This window comes from Callionymus lyra, chromosome 10, assembly GCF_982586985.1.
Source record: "Callionymus lyra chromosome 10, fCalLyr1.hap1.1, whole genome shotgun sequence".
NCBI lineage: Eukaryota > Metazoa > Chordata > Actinopteri > Syngnathiformes > Callionymidae > Callionymus > Callionymus lyra.
The window spans coordinates 25917208-25934024 of record NC_141827.1 but is presented as its reverse complement, the minus strand read 5'-3'; the positions used below and the strand labels follow the sequence as shown (position 1 = coordinate 25934024).

At 38.5% G+C, this 16817-nt stretch overlaps 1 protein-coding gene across 5 annotated transcripts in view; it reads left to right on the top strand.

Annotated features, from left to right (window-relative positions):
* The window catches only part of kcnab2a (potassium voltage-gated channel subfamily A regulatory beta subunit 2a), a 101351-nt gene that overhangs the window by 64831 nt on the left and 19703 nt on the right, over positions 1-16817 (top strand). For all 5 annotated transcript variants that reach the window (XM_087800221.1, XM_087800218.1, XM_087800219.1 and 2 more), the window contains 3 exons: positions 13108-13151; positions 15729-15766; positions 15958-16037. In XM_087800221.1, coding sequence (XP_087656347.1) covers positions 13108-13151; positions 15729-15766; positions 15958-16037 — 162 coding nt within the window. The remainder of the gene's footprint in view (positions 1-13107; positions 13152-15728; positions 15767-15957; positions 16038-16817) is intronic.

Sequence of the window (16817 nt, the reverse complement as noted above, 5' to 3'; positions counted from 1 at the left end):
CATCAGTACTGTATGTGTCTGTTTGTAAAAAACTCTCTTTTCATTGAAATATTTACATTAGAAAATAATCGTATACCCGGCCCACTGAAAACACTTTGTTGTTATGGTAAAAAAAAGATCTCACGTCATCAATCCCTCCAAGGGACTCGTTGTATAAACAAAGCAGGGTGTGATTACAGCTGGCTGGAGGAGGAGTGAGGCCATTATTACACCATAATGGGCTCCGCTCTCGTAACCTCCCATTCGCCGAGACGGGGGAGAACTTTATAAAGTAATAAGCTTTAAATCATGGTCATGATGAGGGACTTTACTGCATCTTGGAGAGGAAGACTTCAACATTTGAAACATGTGAGTGAGTCAGGAGAGTTGGGTAAAAACATCCAAATACCTCAGTACTGTTCATCTGTAAAGTCTGTCTTGTATTGAAGCCTCAACAAAGTCTTCCGTGGCCAACATTCTACACAGACACAAATGACTCTATTAATATTGCAAGCACTTCCAGTGTAGACAGTAGACAAAGGTAGGCAGCTAGTCCAGCAGCATTAGGCTCAAAACTTTGGGTTATTCCCGAACAATTTTACCCGGTGGCCCGAACAAAAATGTGTTAAAGGTATCTTCCCAGAGATGACACAAGAGTTGAATTCATACGACTTTTTTTAGATTCTGTCTAACACGGAGGCGAAGACCAAGGCTTGTGGAGCGATGACCTCCCCCCTCACAAGACCACAGAAGCTATCCAAGTGGAACGTCTCTCTCTAGGTCGGAGCTCACCTCAAACACGCCAAGCCTGTAACTTGAAACCAGCTCTTCCTGGTTGAATCCCAGAGCTTCCTTGTGAGCGCAGACATGCCAGTGATCGTATGTCTTCAGCCCGGAGAATCAATGCCGCACTCAGAAGCTCTTATGATAATGTAGACCTCGTGTTCGTCGGCGAACGTTAGCCGTCGGTCGAAAGTTCCTGGAAGGAAAAAAGCTCAGCCGACGTGTTTTCTTCGACGCAGCAAATAAACAGCTGAGGCCAATGATCCTGCTTTTCATTCAATGCAATGTTAATCTTTTGTGCAGAGTCGAGAGTTGGAAGTTGGAAAAGATACGGTTTCTGCTTGAGCCGGATTTTTCTTTTTTTTGTCAAAGTGCACAAAACAATTCTGCTGTGTCGCACTGTATCATTTACTGCAGCCACCTTCCGAATTAGAGCTGTCGCCCCCTCTCGCCCCCAATCCCCCCCGCAAGTGACTCGCCTTAGCCCAGATTGTCAGAAGAACTCTTCACCTTCTTCGTGGTCCATTTTGTTTTTTTCTTTTTAAGGGTTGTATAGTGGAGTGTGAGTCACAGCCATGATAAATCACCACGGGCAGTGTTGTGTAAGAGGATGGCATTTGAATCCCACCATTGTGTGAACTCCCGATGCATCGCGACCCTCTCATGTGTGATTCTAAATGTGCCTTTCACTTTCACTCCGTGGTGAAAACTGAGAGTTGTGCAGGATATTGACCCCGTGCAGGAGGATTTACTGTCGCTAATTGGTCACTTGGAGGTGTGTGTTAATTCCATCCAGATACCCAATAGTCAGCATCTTTTCCATTTAACACATTGCCCTATTATGTTTGTTGAAAATCAGCATCTTTTTTTAACACTTTCTTAATTTGCATAAGCAGTGAAAGATCATAATTCAAATCAAACAGATTCTTGGAACAAATGCTACCAGAAGATACATCAAAAATAATAATAATTAAAAAGAAATCTTGGAGAATTGGTGAGCAGTATACAAAAAGACATTTATTAACGTTTATTTTTTGTCTATAACTAAAAATAAGTGGAAACCATTTACCAACACAATAAGCCACATAACCGTTTCAAGCTGTTGTGATTTGATCTAGGGCTGAGCTTTTCTCTTAAAACTTTTTTTATATTTACTAAATAACTTATTTGGAATACAGTCGATAGCAATGAGCTCAATGGTTACTTGTAGTGTTCACAGTGAGCTGAGCAAGTGGGAACTGCTGCTACTGCTTCTTCTATACCACAATTTTTGATGAATCTTCAAAAAATGTATAGATCCAGATGGTAATTTAGAACAGGGGTCCCCAATCTTTTTTGCACTGCGGACCGGTTCAAATGTGGGCGTTATATTCACGGACCGACTTTCATATAAAGACATTTTCCCACTGGTTTACAGGTTTATTTCTTTAGTAAACTTGACTGAAACAGGCGTCTTAAAGAATTAAAATGAACTTTTACTTAAGAGAAAATACCATATTTTTTTCAAAACAAAACACCTTTACTGTAATAATTAAAATAACAGAAATTATATATATTTGAGTTGCAGAAAGATGCGGCTTTGCTGCGAATGAAGACGTCTTTTTACTACAATTTCTTATATTAAATTTACCATTATAAGTAAAATGGTCAAATGTGGATGTTTTATAAAACTGTAGTGAAGAATTTGTTGCATTAAGTGTCTTTGGATAGAATTAATTTTTCATTGGGACTGCTGATATCCTAAATTCCACTTGTAATATATCATTCATGGTGTAACTTAGTTACTTTTGTAACTTAGCATTTAACAAGTTTGTATGTCATGATTAAAACAATATATATATTTTGAAATATTTATAATTTTTTAAATAGATATTGAGGTACTACTTATGCCTTGTATACCTACCTGTATAAGAAATTATATTCATGAATGAAAATAAAAACAAAAGTACTTTTCTTCTTTTATCAGTGGGTGACATAAAGCGGTGGGAGGAAACATCGGGGCGTCTCGAGTGTGGGCGCATGCTTGGATGACTTCCCTGCATTGTCAAGGCTCCTCATCAGCGAGCCAGCGTGGCGTACTGCCTCATGAAATGTGAATCATAAACAAACCGGGGTTGTGGAACAGGACATCCACGGCCAAACGTGTCGGCCACAAGGATGTTCACCATCTGTTCACTCGGGGCGAGCTCCATTTGTTGATGCTGACTTTACTGTACACATTTTAGGTTCAGTCTGTGGTGAAGAGAGATGTCTGGGCGTTTGGAAATAGTTTTTTTAAACGTGACCACGCGTTCCAAACACTTGTTACGTTGAAGTAGAGATGGATGACAGCTGCATTTCTTGCATCTCTTATAGTTTATTTAGAAGTGCTAGTATGTTCTTGCCTGGCCATGATAATGTCTTGGTCATGTGATGTGGGACTGTTTTCAATAAAGGTTTGAGACTTTGACAGATTTTATGAACGGATGTTAAATTATAAGAGAAGAATAGTGGTTATGCATGTATTGTTCTTATACATGTTTAAACATAGTAGTTAATTCATATAAAATCAAATCATTATAGTGTGGTGTGCATGTCTGCGCTAGCTTCTTCGAGTAATGCATAACTGGTGTAGTATGTAATACCATAGAGCCTCCCTGGAGTAATACTAAGGGGGACTCCTGGAGTAATACTATAGAGCCTCACGTTGTAATACTACAGTGACTCGTTGAGAAATACAATGGAGTCTGCAGAGTAATACTAAGGTGACTCGTGGAGTTATGCTATCGAGCTTCTCTGCGTAATACTTGGCTGATTTGTCGATCAATACTAATTAGTCTCGTAGTAGAACTACAGTGTAATACTACAGTGACTCGCGGAGTAATACACTGGCGCCTCATGATGTAATACTACAGTCACTCGTGTGGTATTACTAGAGTCACTCCTGGATTATTTCTACAGTGGCTCTTGGAGTAATACTACAGTGACTCGCGGAGTAATACTATGGCGCCTCATGATGTTATACTACAGTCACTCGTGGGGTATTTCTAGAGTCACTCTTGGAGTATTTCTACAGTGACTCTTGGAGTAATACTACAGTGACTCGTGGAGTAATACTACAGTGACTCATGAAGTAACGCTACATTGACTTGTGGAATAATACTATGGAGCACCGCAGTGTAATACTCAGGTGACTCGTTAGGTTCTACTATGGAGCCTCACAGAGAAATACTGTAAAGCTTTGCTGAGTAATAGTATAGTCTGTCGTCGAGTAATACTACAGTGACTCGTGGGGTAATAATATGGAGCCTTGCAGAGTAATAATACTGTGACTTATGGAGTAATACTATGGAGAATCACAGAGTAATACTACAATGACTCGCAAAGTAATACTATGGGGCCTAGCAGAATAATAATAAGGTGACTTGTGGAGTAATACTATGTAGCCTTCAGAGTAATACTTGGTTGACTCATGTACTCCATGAGTCATGAGTGATACTATGTTGACTCACTCAGTAATACTGGATACCCTGCAAAGCATGTAGACCGACTACTATTTCCACACTCAACTCTGACAACAATCGACCAATGACCAGGCCTATGAATTATTTTTAGAGAAACCAGAGTGGTCTTCCCAGCTGTTTTTATGAACGTGTGACCTTCTTGCTTTACTGTTATGTTTGTACTATATCTAATATCTATTCATCTCAATACTCTATTTTCCATAAAGGGTTGCCAAGCAACTCTGCCTCCTCAACCTTGGCCTATCTTGAACATACTCCCTCGTCACCCCTATCCTAGCTAAGGGGGTTCGGTGTAGCGCGTTTAAGGTCATTCACGTTATGCTCCATAGGCTTCTTAAGAGATCATCTCAAACACTTTACATGTCAACCATGTTTCTGTCTTGCTTAGTGCAATATAGCCTTTTGATTTCAGGATAACTACTGGTCCTTATCAAGCTGCTTTTGTAGAAAACCTAAAAGATACCTTTCCGCTCTGAAATGATTTAGTGTTTGAATTGATCAGGCTTTTACTGACGTCCGTCACAGAATTGATTTTGAATGTTGTCGATTGTGTAATTGAACTTATAATAACCGTATTGCTTTCCTTAGCGTTTCTGTTTTCATTTAGGCAAATCAATTTTCTGTCTAGCTTATGTTTTTCACTGACTTTGCGATGCAGCGTCTGAAACCTTGCCAGGACGCCGAGTTACCCTCTCACGGGATTTCACAAGTCATTTATTCCAGCACATAGCATCGCGTCTTGCCTCCCGCGGGCACTGGCAGATTGATCCCCGAGAAGAGTGTCTGAAAATTCCTGTTAGCAGGAAAACAAACTCACCCTGAGGACAAACCCTCTGAGCTTACAATCTGTCCAGGCTCAATAGGAGAAAAAAAAACAACATTAAAAAAAATCTCATGAACTGCGTTACTGCGGGCGCAGTTTCACTTTCATGACACATGAAGTTCAACAAATAGAGATTCGGGCTCTCGTTTCTCTTCATAACCTTGATTGGACCGGATTCTACAATGTGTGTGATCAGATCATCAGATCAAAAACCTAAAATCATCACAAATCAATACAAAATACTCAAAACATTTGCAAAATCTGCTGAATATCCACAACATTGCTGCATTAATACGGCTTGACTTTCGAGTCTCTCCTGTTCCTGTTCTCTTCTTTCTCGTTTTCAATGGCTCCTTTTTAAGAGTCGTCCTTGAGTCGGTAGATGAGCGTCGGCTCTGTTTGCCTTGGCCAGGAGAACATCGTTCTATAAAGTAATTTTCTTTTTTCTGTGGCAGCCTTGACGTGAAAAGAATGGGGCGTTTAAAAAAAAATGTCACTTGCCCTTGAGGATGCTGAGGGATAAACAATGGAAGCGATTCATCTGAAAGTTCAACTTCATGTAGTTGGACTTTTTAAATAAAAAATGAAGTGTCTCAGACAAACAACCTACCAAACATTTGAACGTACTTTTCTTATTAGCGATGGCTTTTGCATCAGAAGAAACAATACCATTTTTTTTAATATATCCAATGTAAACCTAAAGTGTTTTCTTCATTTTCAAATGCCTTTTCTGAGTTTCTCTGCATTGACAATGAGTTTCTTTCTCTTTAACCTTTTCTTAATCATCGTCACTTCTAGTCTATTTTTGTCCACATTTACCACGTCCATGAACTTCTTTCAGTGTCTTCTGTCGTATCTCGCACATGGCTTTTCCATTTCTTACATTGAGACTGAGAAAATGAATTGTTGCATGGATCAGACTTTTAAAATTAAGTTCAGGATTGTCCGAACTAATTTTTAAGAACGCTAGATTTGATAATGTTCTAGTCACAATTTTAACAATACATTTTAAGTATACTTACTCTGGTTGATGGTTCTTAAAAGCCATTAACTTCACTTTTAAGGACACAGGATTTGGTCCGTATGAATCGGTTATCTATTAAAGGGCCATAATGTCATTGATAACCTGGAGTTAATAGCTGGAAACTCCCAAAGTAGAAAAAAAAAAAGTCAAAAGGTCAAATTGAGTGTATTGTTTTGATGAAATGACCATCAAACCACAGGGCTGGTGGAGCTAACTATGTTGCTAACTCACACCTCTGAAAAACATGTTGCTCTGTAGATGTTTTCTGTGGATGCTAAGAATATAAGGACTTACTATAACTCTGGGAACATCCTGTTCCGTTTCAAAGTAGTGGAGGAGAATCTGAAGACAACCTAATTCATTACCTCAGTCGCGTTTGAGGACGAAGTGGTTCGCCCTCGTCCGCAGGCATTCTTTTGTCCTACCAAGACCGTTGGAAACTCCATCCCGTTGAAATCCTTTCAGCGGAGTGGATGTTACATAAACCCAAACCCCGAAACGAAAAACCACCTGCAGCACAGCACGGGCTGGTGGCAACGAGTGTGAGTTTGTGTATGTTTTTTTCTTTCAGAGGATGGCACCGTTGGGGCTGTATTAATAGTCTGCTCAGTGAGCATAGCACTCAACACGTCCCTCTTTACAACCTCGTGACCTTGTTCTCTCATTCATCATGTCGTCTCAGCCAACTTAGGACTCGTTTTGGACTCTTCTCACGGCGCTGCAGTTGACACACACAAAGACTTCAGATGTTATAGAAAACAGTCCAAGATGAAGGTCATATTTGACCACCTATATATATGTATATATAGTCTTTCTTTTCAACTTAAAATAGCTGTTTTGGCTTTAAAAAGGTGTTTTTTAATCTGTCACCTGCAAGTTTTTGTGCACTGAATTAACTTGATTTTAAATTCATAAATTGAGATACAGACGTTATTCTTCTTCTGACCGTTGCTGGATATGTACAGTTTTAACCTTTTATCTTAAAGGTAGAATTTCAGTTTTGCAGGTACTGAAAACGAGTGTTGGCGTGAGAGTACCTGACAATGAAATTCAGGGAAACCTGCCAGTGATGTGGCATTTTCTTGTCTCTCTCAAAAGAAGTGAGCCTCAGCAATGCTGTTATCAGTGCATTGGAGGAAATTGAAGAACAGCTTAGTATTTTCCCGAAAAAACTTGAATATCCCATCAGCTAGAGCAGCTGCTCCTCTGACATTATCGACGTGTACCGTCGCTTGATATTCAGGTTTGAGGCGTGATGGATGATTATGAAGTCCGTCTCACACCTGCTCTTTCTCCGTGCGTGTTTTTTTTTCATCAGGTGTCTGTTATTCAATAGCCGTCCATCAAATAATCAATAATAAATTACCGAGAGACTTTCCTAGTGACCTCTGATAACCGCATCATTTAACTGACCTTTTTTTTACAGAGGGCGCGCTCGTGTCACTTGCAATTTCCTCCGTTTAAAAGGTTGTCTACGGCAGAAGAAATCGACTCGTGAACCAAAAGTTCTCGATTAACCCTGAAGCTTGAAGACGATCTGTTTGGTTTACATAGTTTTATTCAAAAATGACAATATTTTGAGATTAAAATTAAAATAAATTAAGATATTTTTGTGCCACTATAGCCACCAACGTTACTGTAACATCCTCCTCTGTAACAGAAAAAGAAGGTGACCTAACTGTGGGGTTTCATGTCTGCTGAGCAATAGCAGAAACCTGAAACTGCTCAAAGAAAATGGGTCAAAGCGGCCGTGAACAATAGTGAAGAGCCAGTCCAGTGAATAATTGACCACAACATCGGGCAGACAGATGAAGCTGAAAAGTGACACAGCAATTTATTTATTTATTCCTTGAGGTTTAAAGTAACTTTAAGTCGTTTTTGTGTTTTAACCCTTGTGTTATATCAGGGGTCAAGATGACCCGATGGCTCTCATGAATACATATGCAATGCTGGAGGTCGTCCATCTTGACCTGAAAACAACACAAGGGATACCACAAACACATTTTTCTTCAGGCCTTTGGGTCACCTTGACCCTGAGATTACACAAGGGTTAAAGAACATGGACAACAAGAATGACTCGCCTTCCTTTTTACTGACTCATTCCATGATGAATTGTGGATTAAAATTAGACTTTAATGTTTAAGGTTTGGTGGATGAAATCAGAAGCTCCCAGAGCTTCTTGGTTCTAGTATGAATAAAGGATGTGTAGTTCAGAAGTGCAGTACGTGTCAGTCGTGGGTGAATCTTTCACTGGTAAACCAGAGTTTTAACGGCGGCTGCTCCTTTTCAGGGAACTACACAAACGTGGATATGTTGCTAAAAAAAGTGATGGCAATGACTGACACTGTCCAAGACACGATGACTCGCACTGTTGTCACGCCAACCTGGTGTGTCAGTGTGTGACAGCTAGTCATTACTGTCACTGAAATACATCTACTCTGACACGTTATACAAGGCCAACCTTTTAAAAGTTTTATCGAACAAGTACCACATATTGTTGAATATTAGTCACTTCTTATTTCTATTACTCACTAACTAATGCAATACTTTTTAAATATTTAGCAACAACAAAATAAAACCTACAAAATAAAGCATTTCTATGAAATAACCTGCAATAATTTATGATTAAATACATGTAAATATAATAAAATAAAAAGTCGATTTTAGCTCTTTTTTATATAGCCATCATTAATTTCAGTCCTAGATAAGATATTTTATAACATTAATAATCAAGTATTAATATATTTCTATCTATATAGAAACCCTTTTTCTTTTTGATGCAGTAACAGTATGTAACGTTAGCTAGTAGCTATTCAGTTTAATTGTCATTATTAAATATTCCAAGGAGGTTGTATGACAGTCACAGTGTATTTAGTTGTCTGTTGGCAAAACAATGGATTTCAATGACTCGTTCAGAAAATATGGATAACGGGATGAGGAACAAGGATTACAATTTGTCCGTGTTCTGAATTATCATCTGGATCCATGAATGTTTTGAAGGACTTCACTCTCCATCAATAATATCTCAATTGCCAAAAGGGTACCAAATTATATGGCTATTCAAATCCAAGCTTTTTTTTAAAGCATCTGACTTCTCCTGATGTAAACTTAATTTCAATTGAACTCCAACATACATTTTAGCTTCAATTTGCTCATTTAAAATTAGGATAAATTAAATCGGTCAGTTTACAGCACACAATCTGCATTTATTAGTATTTAAATATATAACGTATAGGGGAAAAATGTTTTTCATATTATTTACTGTAGTCATTCATTCACAGATGTAAATTTACTGAAACATTTGTTGAATATTAAACTTGGGTTTGTGGATTTTATATATATATGAATAAAATCTCATGTTAAGGTCTAAAATGGTTGGGAGTATATGATGGTTCTCTTGTGTTTCCCTTTAGATGAAACCAACATTTTCATGGATATTATTGAAGAGTTTTACCTCTTCAGGGATCTCCTTCACACAAACAAATTAAAAAGCTGTTAATCATAGATTAGCTCCAGTGTTTTTGCCTCGAGGAACTAACCTGGAGTGTGTGGTCCTGGTGGTCTCACTCTCCATCAGTTAGTGTCCGTGTGTGACGTCTGCTTCCTGAATCTCTGTAGCCTTGTGCTCGAAATAAATACCAATTAAAAAACAATCAGAAAAAAATAAAAGCTTCTTTTACTCATCACTAAAACGTGCATTCTCCCTCTGAATCTATTTGTGCGTCAAATTGTAGTTAAAATGTAATTATCATTCTGTGAAGAACATTTAAGCCGATTTACTTCTGCAAATGGAGAAACCCACGTCAAAAAGGCTTTATTTTGGTCGAACAATAACTCAAATTTAGCCCACTTGGAGGAAGTGACACCAGCTAGATCGCTCCATTCACCCCCAACCGTATTTTTGGATGTTTTCCTCGGATCACAATGTAATACATCTGTTACTCATTGCTGCATTTCGACACCATCTGAACTCCTCCGAACACAGTCCCACACAAACGCACACGACCGTGCAAAAACACCACTCGCTCAACATGGCTGTTCGCTTTGTCCTGGATTTCTATAGATGCCTTCTTGTATGGATGTAGTGGTTCTCCTCCCACTCTCTGGATTTGACTCCTGCACATGTTACATCATCATCTCTGATGGCACTATTTTTTCATCTCTTCCCTTCGCCCGCTCATATTTTGAAGGGTGACCAGATGAAAAGATGTATTGTGCGTGGAGCAATTACTTGCATAATGGTGTTTTAAAGGATTCCCCCCGAGTGGTTCAAAGAACACCAAGTGCTTAGGATGACAAATTAATTGCAGAAAATATAGAAATATCTTCAGAATGCCTTGCGCTGCCGTCTCGGAACACAGGGGACCCTTCCCCACCAGATTAATTATTCCAGATTAAAGGAGCCACTTTTCACATTTTGTGTTCGGATCATGCGTTTTCGTGGTTTTCATGGATGGTTGGACTTGCAGTTTCTTACTTTGCTCTGCATTTTTAAGGCTTTTTTTTGGTTTATGGTAAATGTTGGCGAGGAAACTCATCTGTTGATGTACATATCTTTTTGTTCTTTTTGTGAGTGAGGGGAGGAGGATATTTAAACCTTTAACTCAAACCAATGATTCTCATGTCAGAATTAACTGACCAGATAAGATCCAATACATTTACTTTTTTTGAGTAATGCATATCTGTTATATCAATTTTTATGTAAATTTAAGTCTAATTTGGATGATCGTCGAGAGTTATTTGTCTCCGTAGTTTCAAAATACACCCATTTTAAATACTGTCACTGTTTTTGGAGGTTTCCTGGTTATTCTTTCTACACTAATAAGGCTGAAACAGACTCTTCAAAGAATGTGACCTTCATGGGTCATGACACTGTAATAATATAGCAGTGCTCTAGATGTTGGAGTTTTGTAATTTAGTGTTAATTCACATTTTTAAAGGTCTTTTAAAAAGGACTCTAGCGGTGCCACTTAAAATCTGACTTTCACCGAAAACTTTCAAACAAGTGTATTCTCTGTGATTGTGTTTTTATTAGTACCTATTTATGCCCTGCCGACCTTTCCAGAGTGTCCCTCAGTTTGACTTACTCTTCAAGCTTTATTTCATCAGATAACACTACTTACAATTAAATGCATCCGTTAAGATCACATTGTCCAATTGAATCTTTAGAACGGATCCAAATAGAAAACAAACAAGATAAGAAGATAAAAACAAACTCCATCAACACACAGATCCATAGCTGGAACTGTAGAGGGAATCATCGTTGTCATCATCATCTCCTTTTCTTTTCTTTTCTTTTATGTCATGAAGCTGGTCTTTCAGGTTGAAGTTTTTGCCAAATACTTAGTATTTTAAGTGTCTGTCCGTGAGTTTAATACATTTGGAGGCTAAACATGGGTCTCGTTTAGACTAACAGAATGTTTTCATGTCTAAACAAGAAGGATCTGTCTCGCCTGCAGTTAATACAAAACTCTGCAGCGAGAATTCTGACCCGCTCTAGTAGAAGAACTCACATTTCTCTTATTCTTAAAACTCTTCACTGGCTGCCATTTTTTTTTTGCATCATTTTAAAATTCTGATTCTTACTTTCAAATCTATTCATGGTCAGACCTTGTTTAAGTGCTTTGTGACCCTGGTCTGAAAAAGCACTCTACAAATATTAATTACTTACTTACTTACTTTTGGTATTGTGTAGTCCTGATGCAAATTGAGGGGGTAGTTGTAGTAGGGATTGTATTTGTTGTTGTTTGTTTTAGATAGTTGAACACATACATAAAACTGCAGCATCTAAAGCATGAAACTATATTGTCATTTAATCCCCTTTATTTCTGTCGATTCACCTGCGGCTAAAAACGTATAATATTTGAGTATATATCTTGTTTGTTATTATGGCTGCACGACTGATCAAATTTGAACTAGGATCACGACGATGTGTTCAACGATTAAACAACCCGGGTCGTCTGCGATTGTAACATTTACAATTGGTCCGAATGCATCTCCACTCATGAGAACATCCCGTGATCGGCTCTTTGACCCAGTGAGCAGAGGAAGATGTTTGATATGAATAAGAAAACTAACAACGGATGATATCATAAGTGGTGTCCGTCAGGGAGGTTTAAAAGAGAAATACATTTGTTTTATCTTAGTCAATGATGATCCGTCTTCATTCATTCATGTGATCAAAGCACTTTTAATTCCTGTCAAAACTCATTACAAGTGTAGATTGTCAGCAGAGGAGGGTGTGTGTGTGTGTGTGTGTGTGTGTGTGTGTGTGTGTGTGTGTGTGTGTGTGTGTGTGTGTGTGTGTGTGTGTGTGTGTGTGTGTGTGTGTGTGTGTGTGTGTGTGTGTGTGTGGGGGTGTGTGGGGGTGTGTGGGGGTGTGTGTGTGTGTGTGTGTGTGTGTGTGTGTGTGTGTGTGTGTGTGTGTGTGTGTGTGTGTGTGTGTGTGTGTGTGTGTGTGTGTGTGTGGTGATGGGCTCAGAGACGCCAGCTTTAGCAGCGAGTCGTAGCGAGCAGTCAAGACTCGGCGTCACTGAGGGGGATTTCAGTCATATGGCGGCTGAACGATCCTGGTGCGCTGAGAGGAATTTACCTTGGATGTCATGGCGGGGCTGCTTAAAACCCTCCGCCACCATCCCACTTCTGACAATTGCGGGGAGAACTCGCAGGCATATGCACGCGTCTGCGGCAGAGATAGCGCCTTTTCCCCGCTCTGAGCCGTAAACCAGTCACTGCCATGTTCAACTTAAAGCCTGTTTTCTTCTCAGAGACCTGGACGTTAATCTCCCTCTGCAGTAACCACTAGACTGTGTTGAGCTTCTGTTCGCACTTGACTTGTTTGTTTCTTCTCAAGACAAATTGAGGACAACGACAAGGGACACTGACTCGGCCCGAGCAGTGATTTTGACTTCAATTAAATCACGTGGAGACAAATGCACAAATTACAGCCTTATTTAAGAACTATCGCTAATGTTTTTTTCTCCTTATTTCGACAGAAACCTCGGGAAGTCGGGCCTCCGGGTGTCGTGTCTGGGGTTAGGTAAGACTCTTGTTTATATCTCAGATCATCTTGTTCTTCTTCATTCACATCTCGAACTAGAGATACTAGAACCAGGAATGCGGAAGCCCTTGTATGTTAAACTCGACGGCCGGTCATTAGATTTTAAAGTGGTCCATTGAAGCGGTGAACCATAGACTGGGGGGGGGCAAAGGTCACTAATGAAGGTGTGATAAGATTCCCTTGGACAATCCTTTGAAGCTCAAATAGCTGGAAAAGTGAACGATGGTCCAAGTGGGGACGCGTGACCCCTCGAAGTTCCATCAACGTACGCTTGATGAAAAATAAATCGGGATTCATCAGACCTGTCCTGTAAATGCTCACATGTCAGGTCTTAAGAAAAAAAAGTGTTATGGAGTGTTATTCCTTTATTGCTCTCAAAATGACCCCCTCAAAGGTTTATCCCAGAGAATTCTAAAGCAATTTGAAATCAGCGAACATTGCGAGCATTAGGGCAGCCCAAACACAGACCAGATTCACCTGCATTAAGAGTGGCACAGACTTCTCGACTAGAGTGACGTTTTAGAAAACCGAAACATTTGCCACTTAAACAAAACCATCTTTTATTGGGGCCAGGTTTCGGTAACTTTATTAAAACTTGATAATATGTGGGTTCTTTTTGTCACTTTTTGTAAAATTGGATCTTTTAAAATTGTATCAAAAATAGTATTGGTCAGGCAGCGGTAACAAGTGTATTTTTGTGTAATTTCTTAAAATTCAGTAACCGCTTCAAGTCCTAAAAACGCGTGAAATCAAATGGCCGAAAATCTACTAAATTATTTAATAAAATGTTAATCATCTTTAAAAGGGACAACTCTATCTATTGTTTTTATATTCTAACTTATTATTAACATTTTGATTTGTATAGAAATGTCATAAATAATACAATAAATAGATGTTTCACTGTATTAATTATTGTTAATCACTCGGTTGCCAAAGACCCAGTCACCAGACAACCAGTATGTTTATAAGAATGCACTCTTTTAATAGCCACTGACCACTGCGAGTCGACTAGATACTCATTCAGCTGCAGATTTGGTAGAACCACTGAGTGATACGTGTTAAATGATGTTTGTCTATGCATTTTATTATTTTATTAAAGAACAACAGAGTGATCTTGAGTCGTCTTGATGTTTTTAAACTGTAAACTGTGTTCTAGTTCATGTGAATCAGCCATGTTCTCTCTATTTGAAGCCTCTTGTTTTGTATTATGTATGAACGTTTTGTTCAGTCCCACGGCCTCATCCATGCAAATACAGCTTCAGTTTCAACTAGTGTGGCCCCAAAGCTTCATTAACTCCATGAATAACTCATTCATAACTAACTCAGCACTTCCACAGGCTCAGGGCTTAAGCTCTGCACGATCGATTTCCGTTTCAACTTGAATTCATTAAGAATGGACTTAAAACAACTTGTTTCATGATATACATGATACATGAACAATTGTTGATTCATTTGTGGCTTGTTTATTTATATTAAGTAAGTAATTTATATTTGTAGAGCAATTTTATAGACCAGGGTCACAAAGCGCTGAAACAATTAAAAAAACAATAAAATAAATACTTTTAAGTATTTTAAAAAAACTTTTAAAAAAGGTGAAGACAACACCGAGACAAACACAAGAGTCTAAGAAAATCAATGAAAAGCCTGAATAAAAATATATTGCAATAAAAATGTTTTTCTTTTGTTTGTGGATTACAAACATTATAAAACATGAATTATTTTTTAATGAAAACAATGAAACCTTTGTCTAGTTAAACTCACAAATGGATCCCATGAAACCTGTCTTTTAATTTGATTCACCTGATGTTAAGAATGATTATTTTAGCATTGTTTCGTTGCAAACACTTCATTCTTTTCCTTGAGTTATTTTCAGTTTCTATTTTTTGGCTGTTTTAAAAATCCTTTTTTGGATTTATTTGTCTTATTTTTCAAGAGAAGTATAAATATCTTGAAGTTATAATACAGTGACATTATAAGTGGAATAATGGTTTAAATGTGAAGAAAGACAAGAAAAACCAGTGGATTATTCAACGTTATAACATGGTAAGAAGAACTCTAAAATTACATGATAATGTAAACTGAGACACTTAATTAAAACTATTTTTCACTTTTACAACAACAAACTTTTACTTATGTAGTTTTTACTGCTAATTGACGGGTTAAAGTGTTTGTATCTGTGTAATACAGATACAAAGTGGTACAACTTGAAATGGTTCCAACCCTTTAACTAAATTAGTTTTTATATTTTTTACCATTTTTATGTTTGTTAATGTAGGAATTCATGTCTTGTGTATGTGAAGCCAATATATTGTTTGGTCTGGCAGGCTGAGGGTGGCGTCACAAATGTATATTTAGAAGATATTATTAGGAGGTTAAGTCAGGGCTGGAGTTTTGTATGCAAAATTCTAGAAAATAAACATTTTCATTAGTTAAAGTGAAGATAGACGGACTACTTTCACATGTGTCTCAATGTCCCCCGTTCTCGACTTAAATTAAAAACTCTCAAGTATGTTTGTTTACCTAAAGACTGATCCCAAACCTCCTCCCTCTCTCCAGGAACATGGGTGACATTTGGAGGACAGATAACAGATGAGGTGAGAGCATACGGGTGTTGTCATCCTCCCATCGATCACACTTTGGGAATAGAACCCCTCAACGAGATCCTCCGATTGCCTAAGACTTTTTACCTGAAAGAAACTTCCGGAGCAGATGTTGCCACAAAGCCATGACAATAACGAAGGAAGACAAATATTCCAATAACAAGTCCTGCCTCTCCTCTCAACAGATGGCCGAGCAGCTGATGACTCTGGCCTACGAAAACGGCATCAATCTGTTTGACACAGCGGAGGTCTACGCTGCCGGGAAGTGAGTATAGATCCTTCCGTGGAGATGAACCGACTTTTGTCGCGTGATTGATGGTGCGCTGGGAGGAGGATAGGAGGAAGTTTTACTGCCGCAGGGGTTTTCTTTCGTGACCTTCACAAACTTTGTGGTACATCGTTGGATTTTCTTGATAGCTTTTACATCTACAATAGATGTACATAGATAATTTTATATTTTCTGTACATTATAATGCTGGATGATCAGTTTAAAGTACTGATGTGCTGATGAAGCTTCATGAATCAGTGTCATGTTATTCAGAGGTCAGTAGGTGGCGCCATCAGTTAAAAAAATTATGTTTCATTAGAACAGTTCAAAACAAAGGAAAATAGTGCGCCATCAAGTGGACTCTGACAATAATGACAATGCTTCATGAAGCTTCATCTAGTCCAAAGGGAGCGATTATTGGTACCATTTCTGACATACACGGTGGCAACCCGACAGAAAAGCATTCAGATTTTGTTTCCTCATTTAGGTTTAGGTGTATTTTTTTGCCTGAAATGCTGGTCTTAAACACATTCACTGATATAACTACATTTTAAAACACAGGTTGAACATTTATCAGGCGTCACTCTGCAGCAGAACTCACCTGACGTGCCCCTCATGCACACCATCTCAAATGCACACAATTTAGCCCCCAATTAATACTGTTGGAACATAACTTGCACTCCTCGCAAATTACAAAATGAAGCCAAAAAATGTATTTCTATGGAAACGCATCGAAGATTATTATTATTTTTAAAGCAGCTAGTAATACCTGTGACT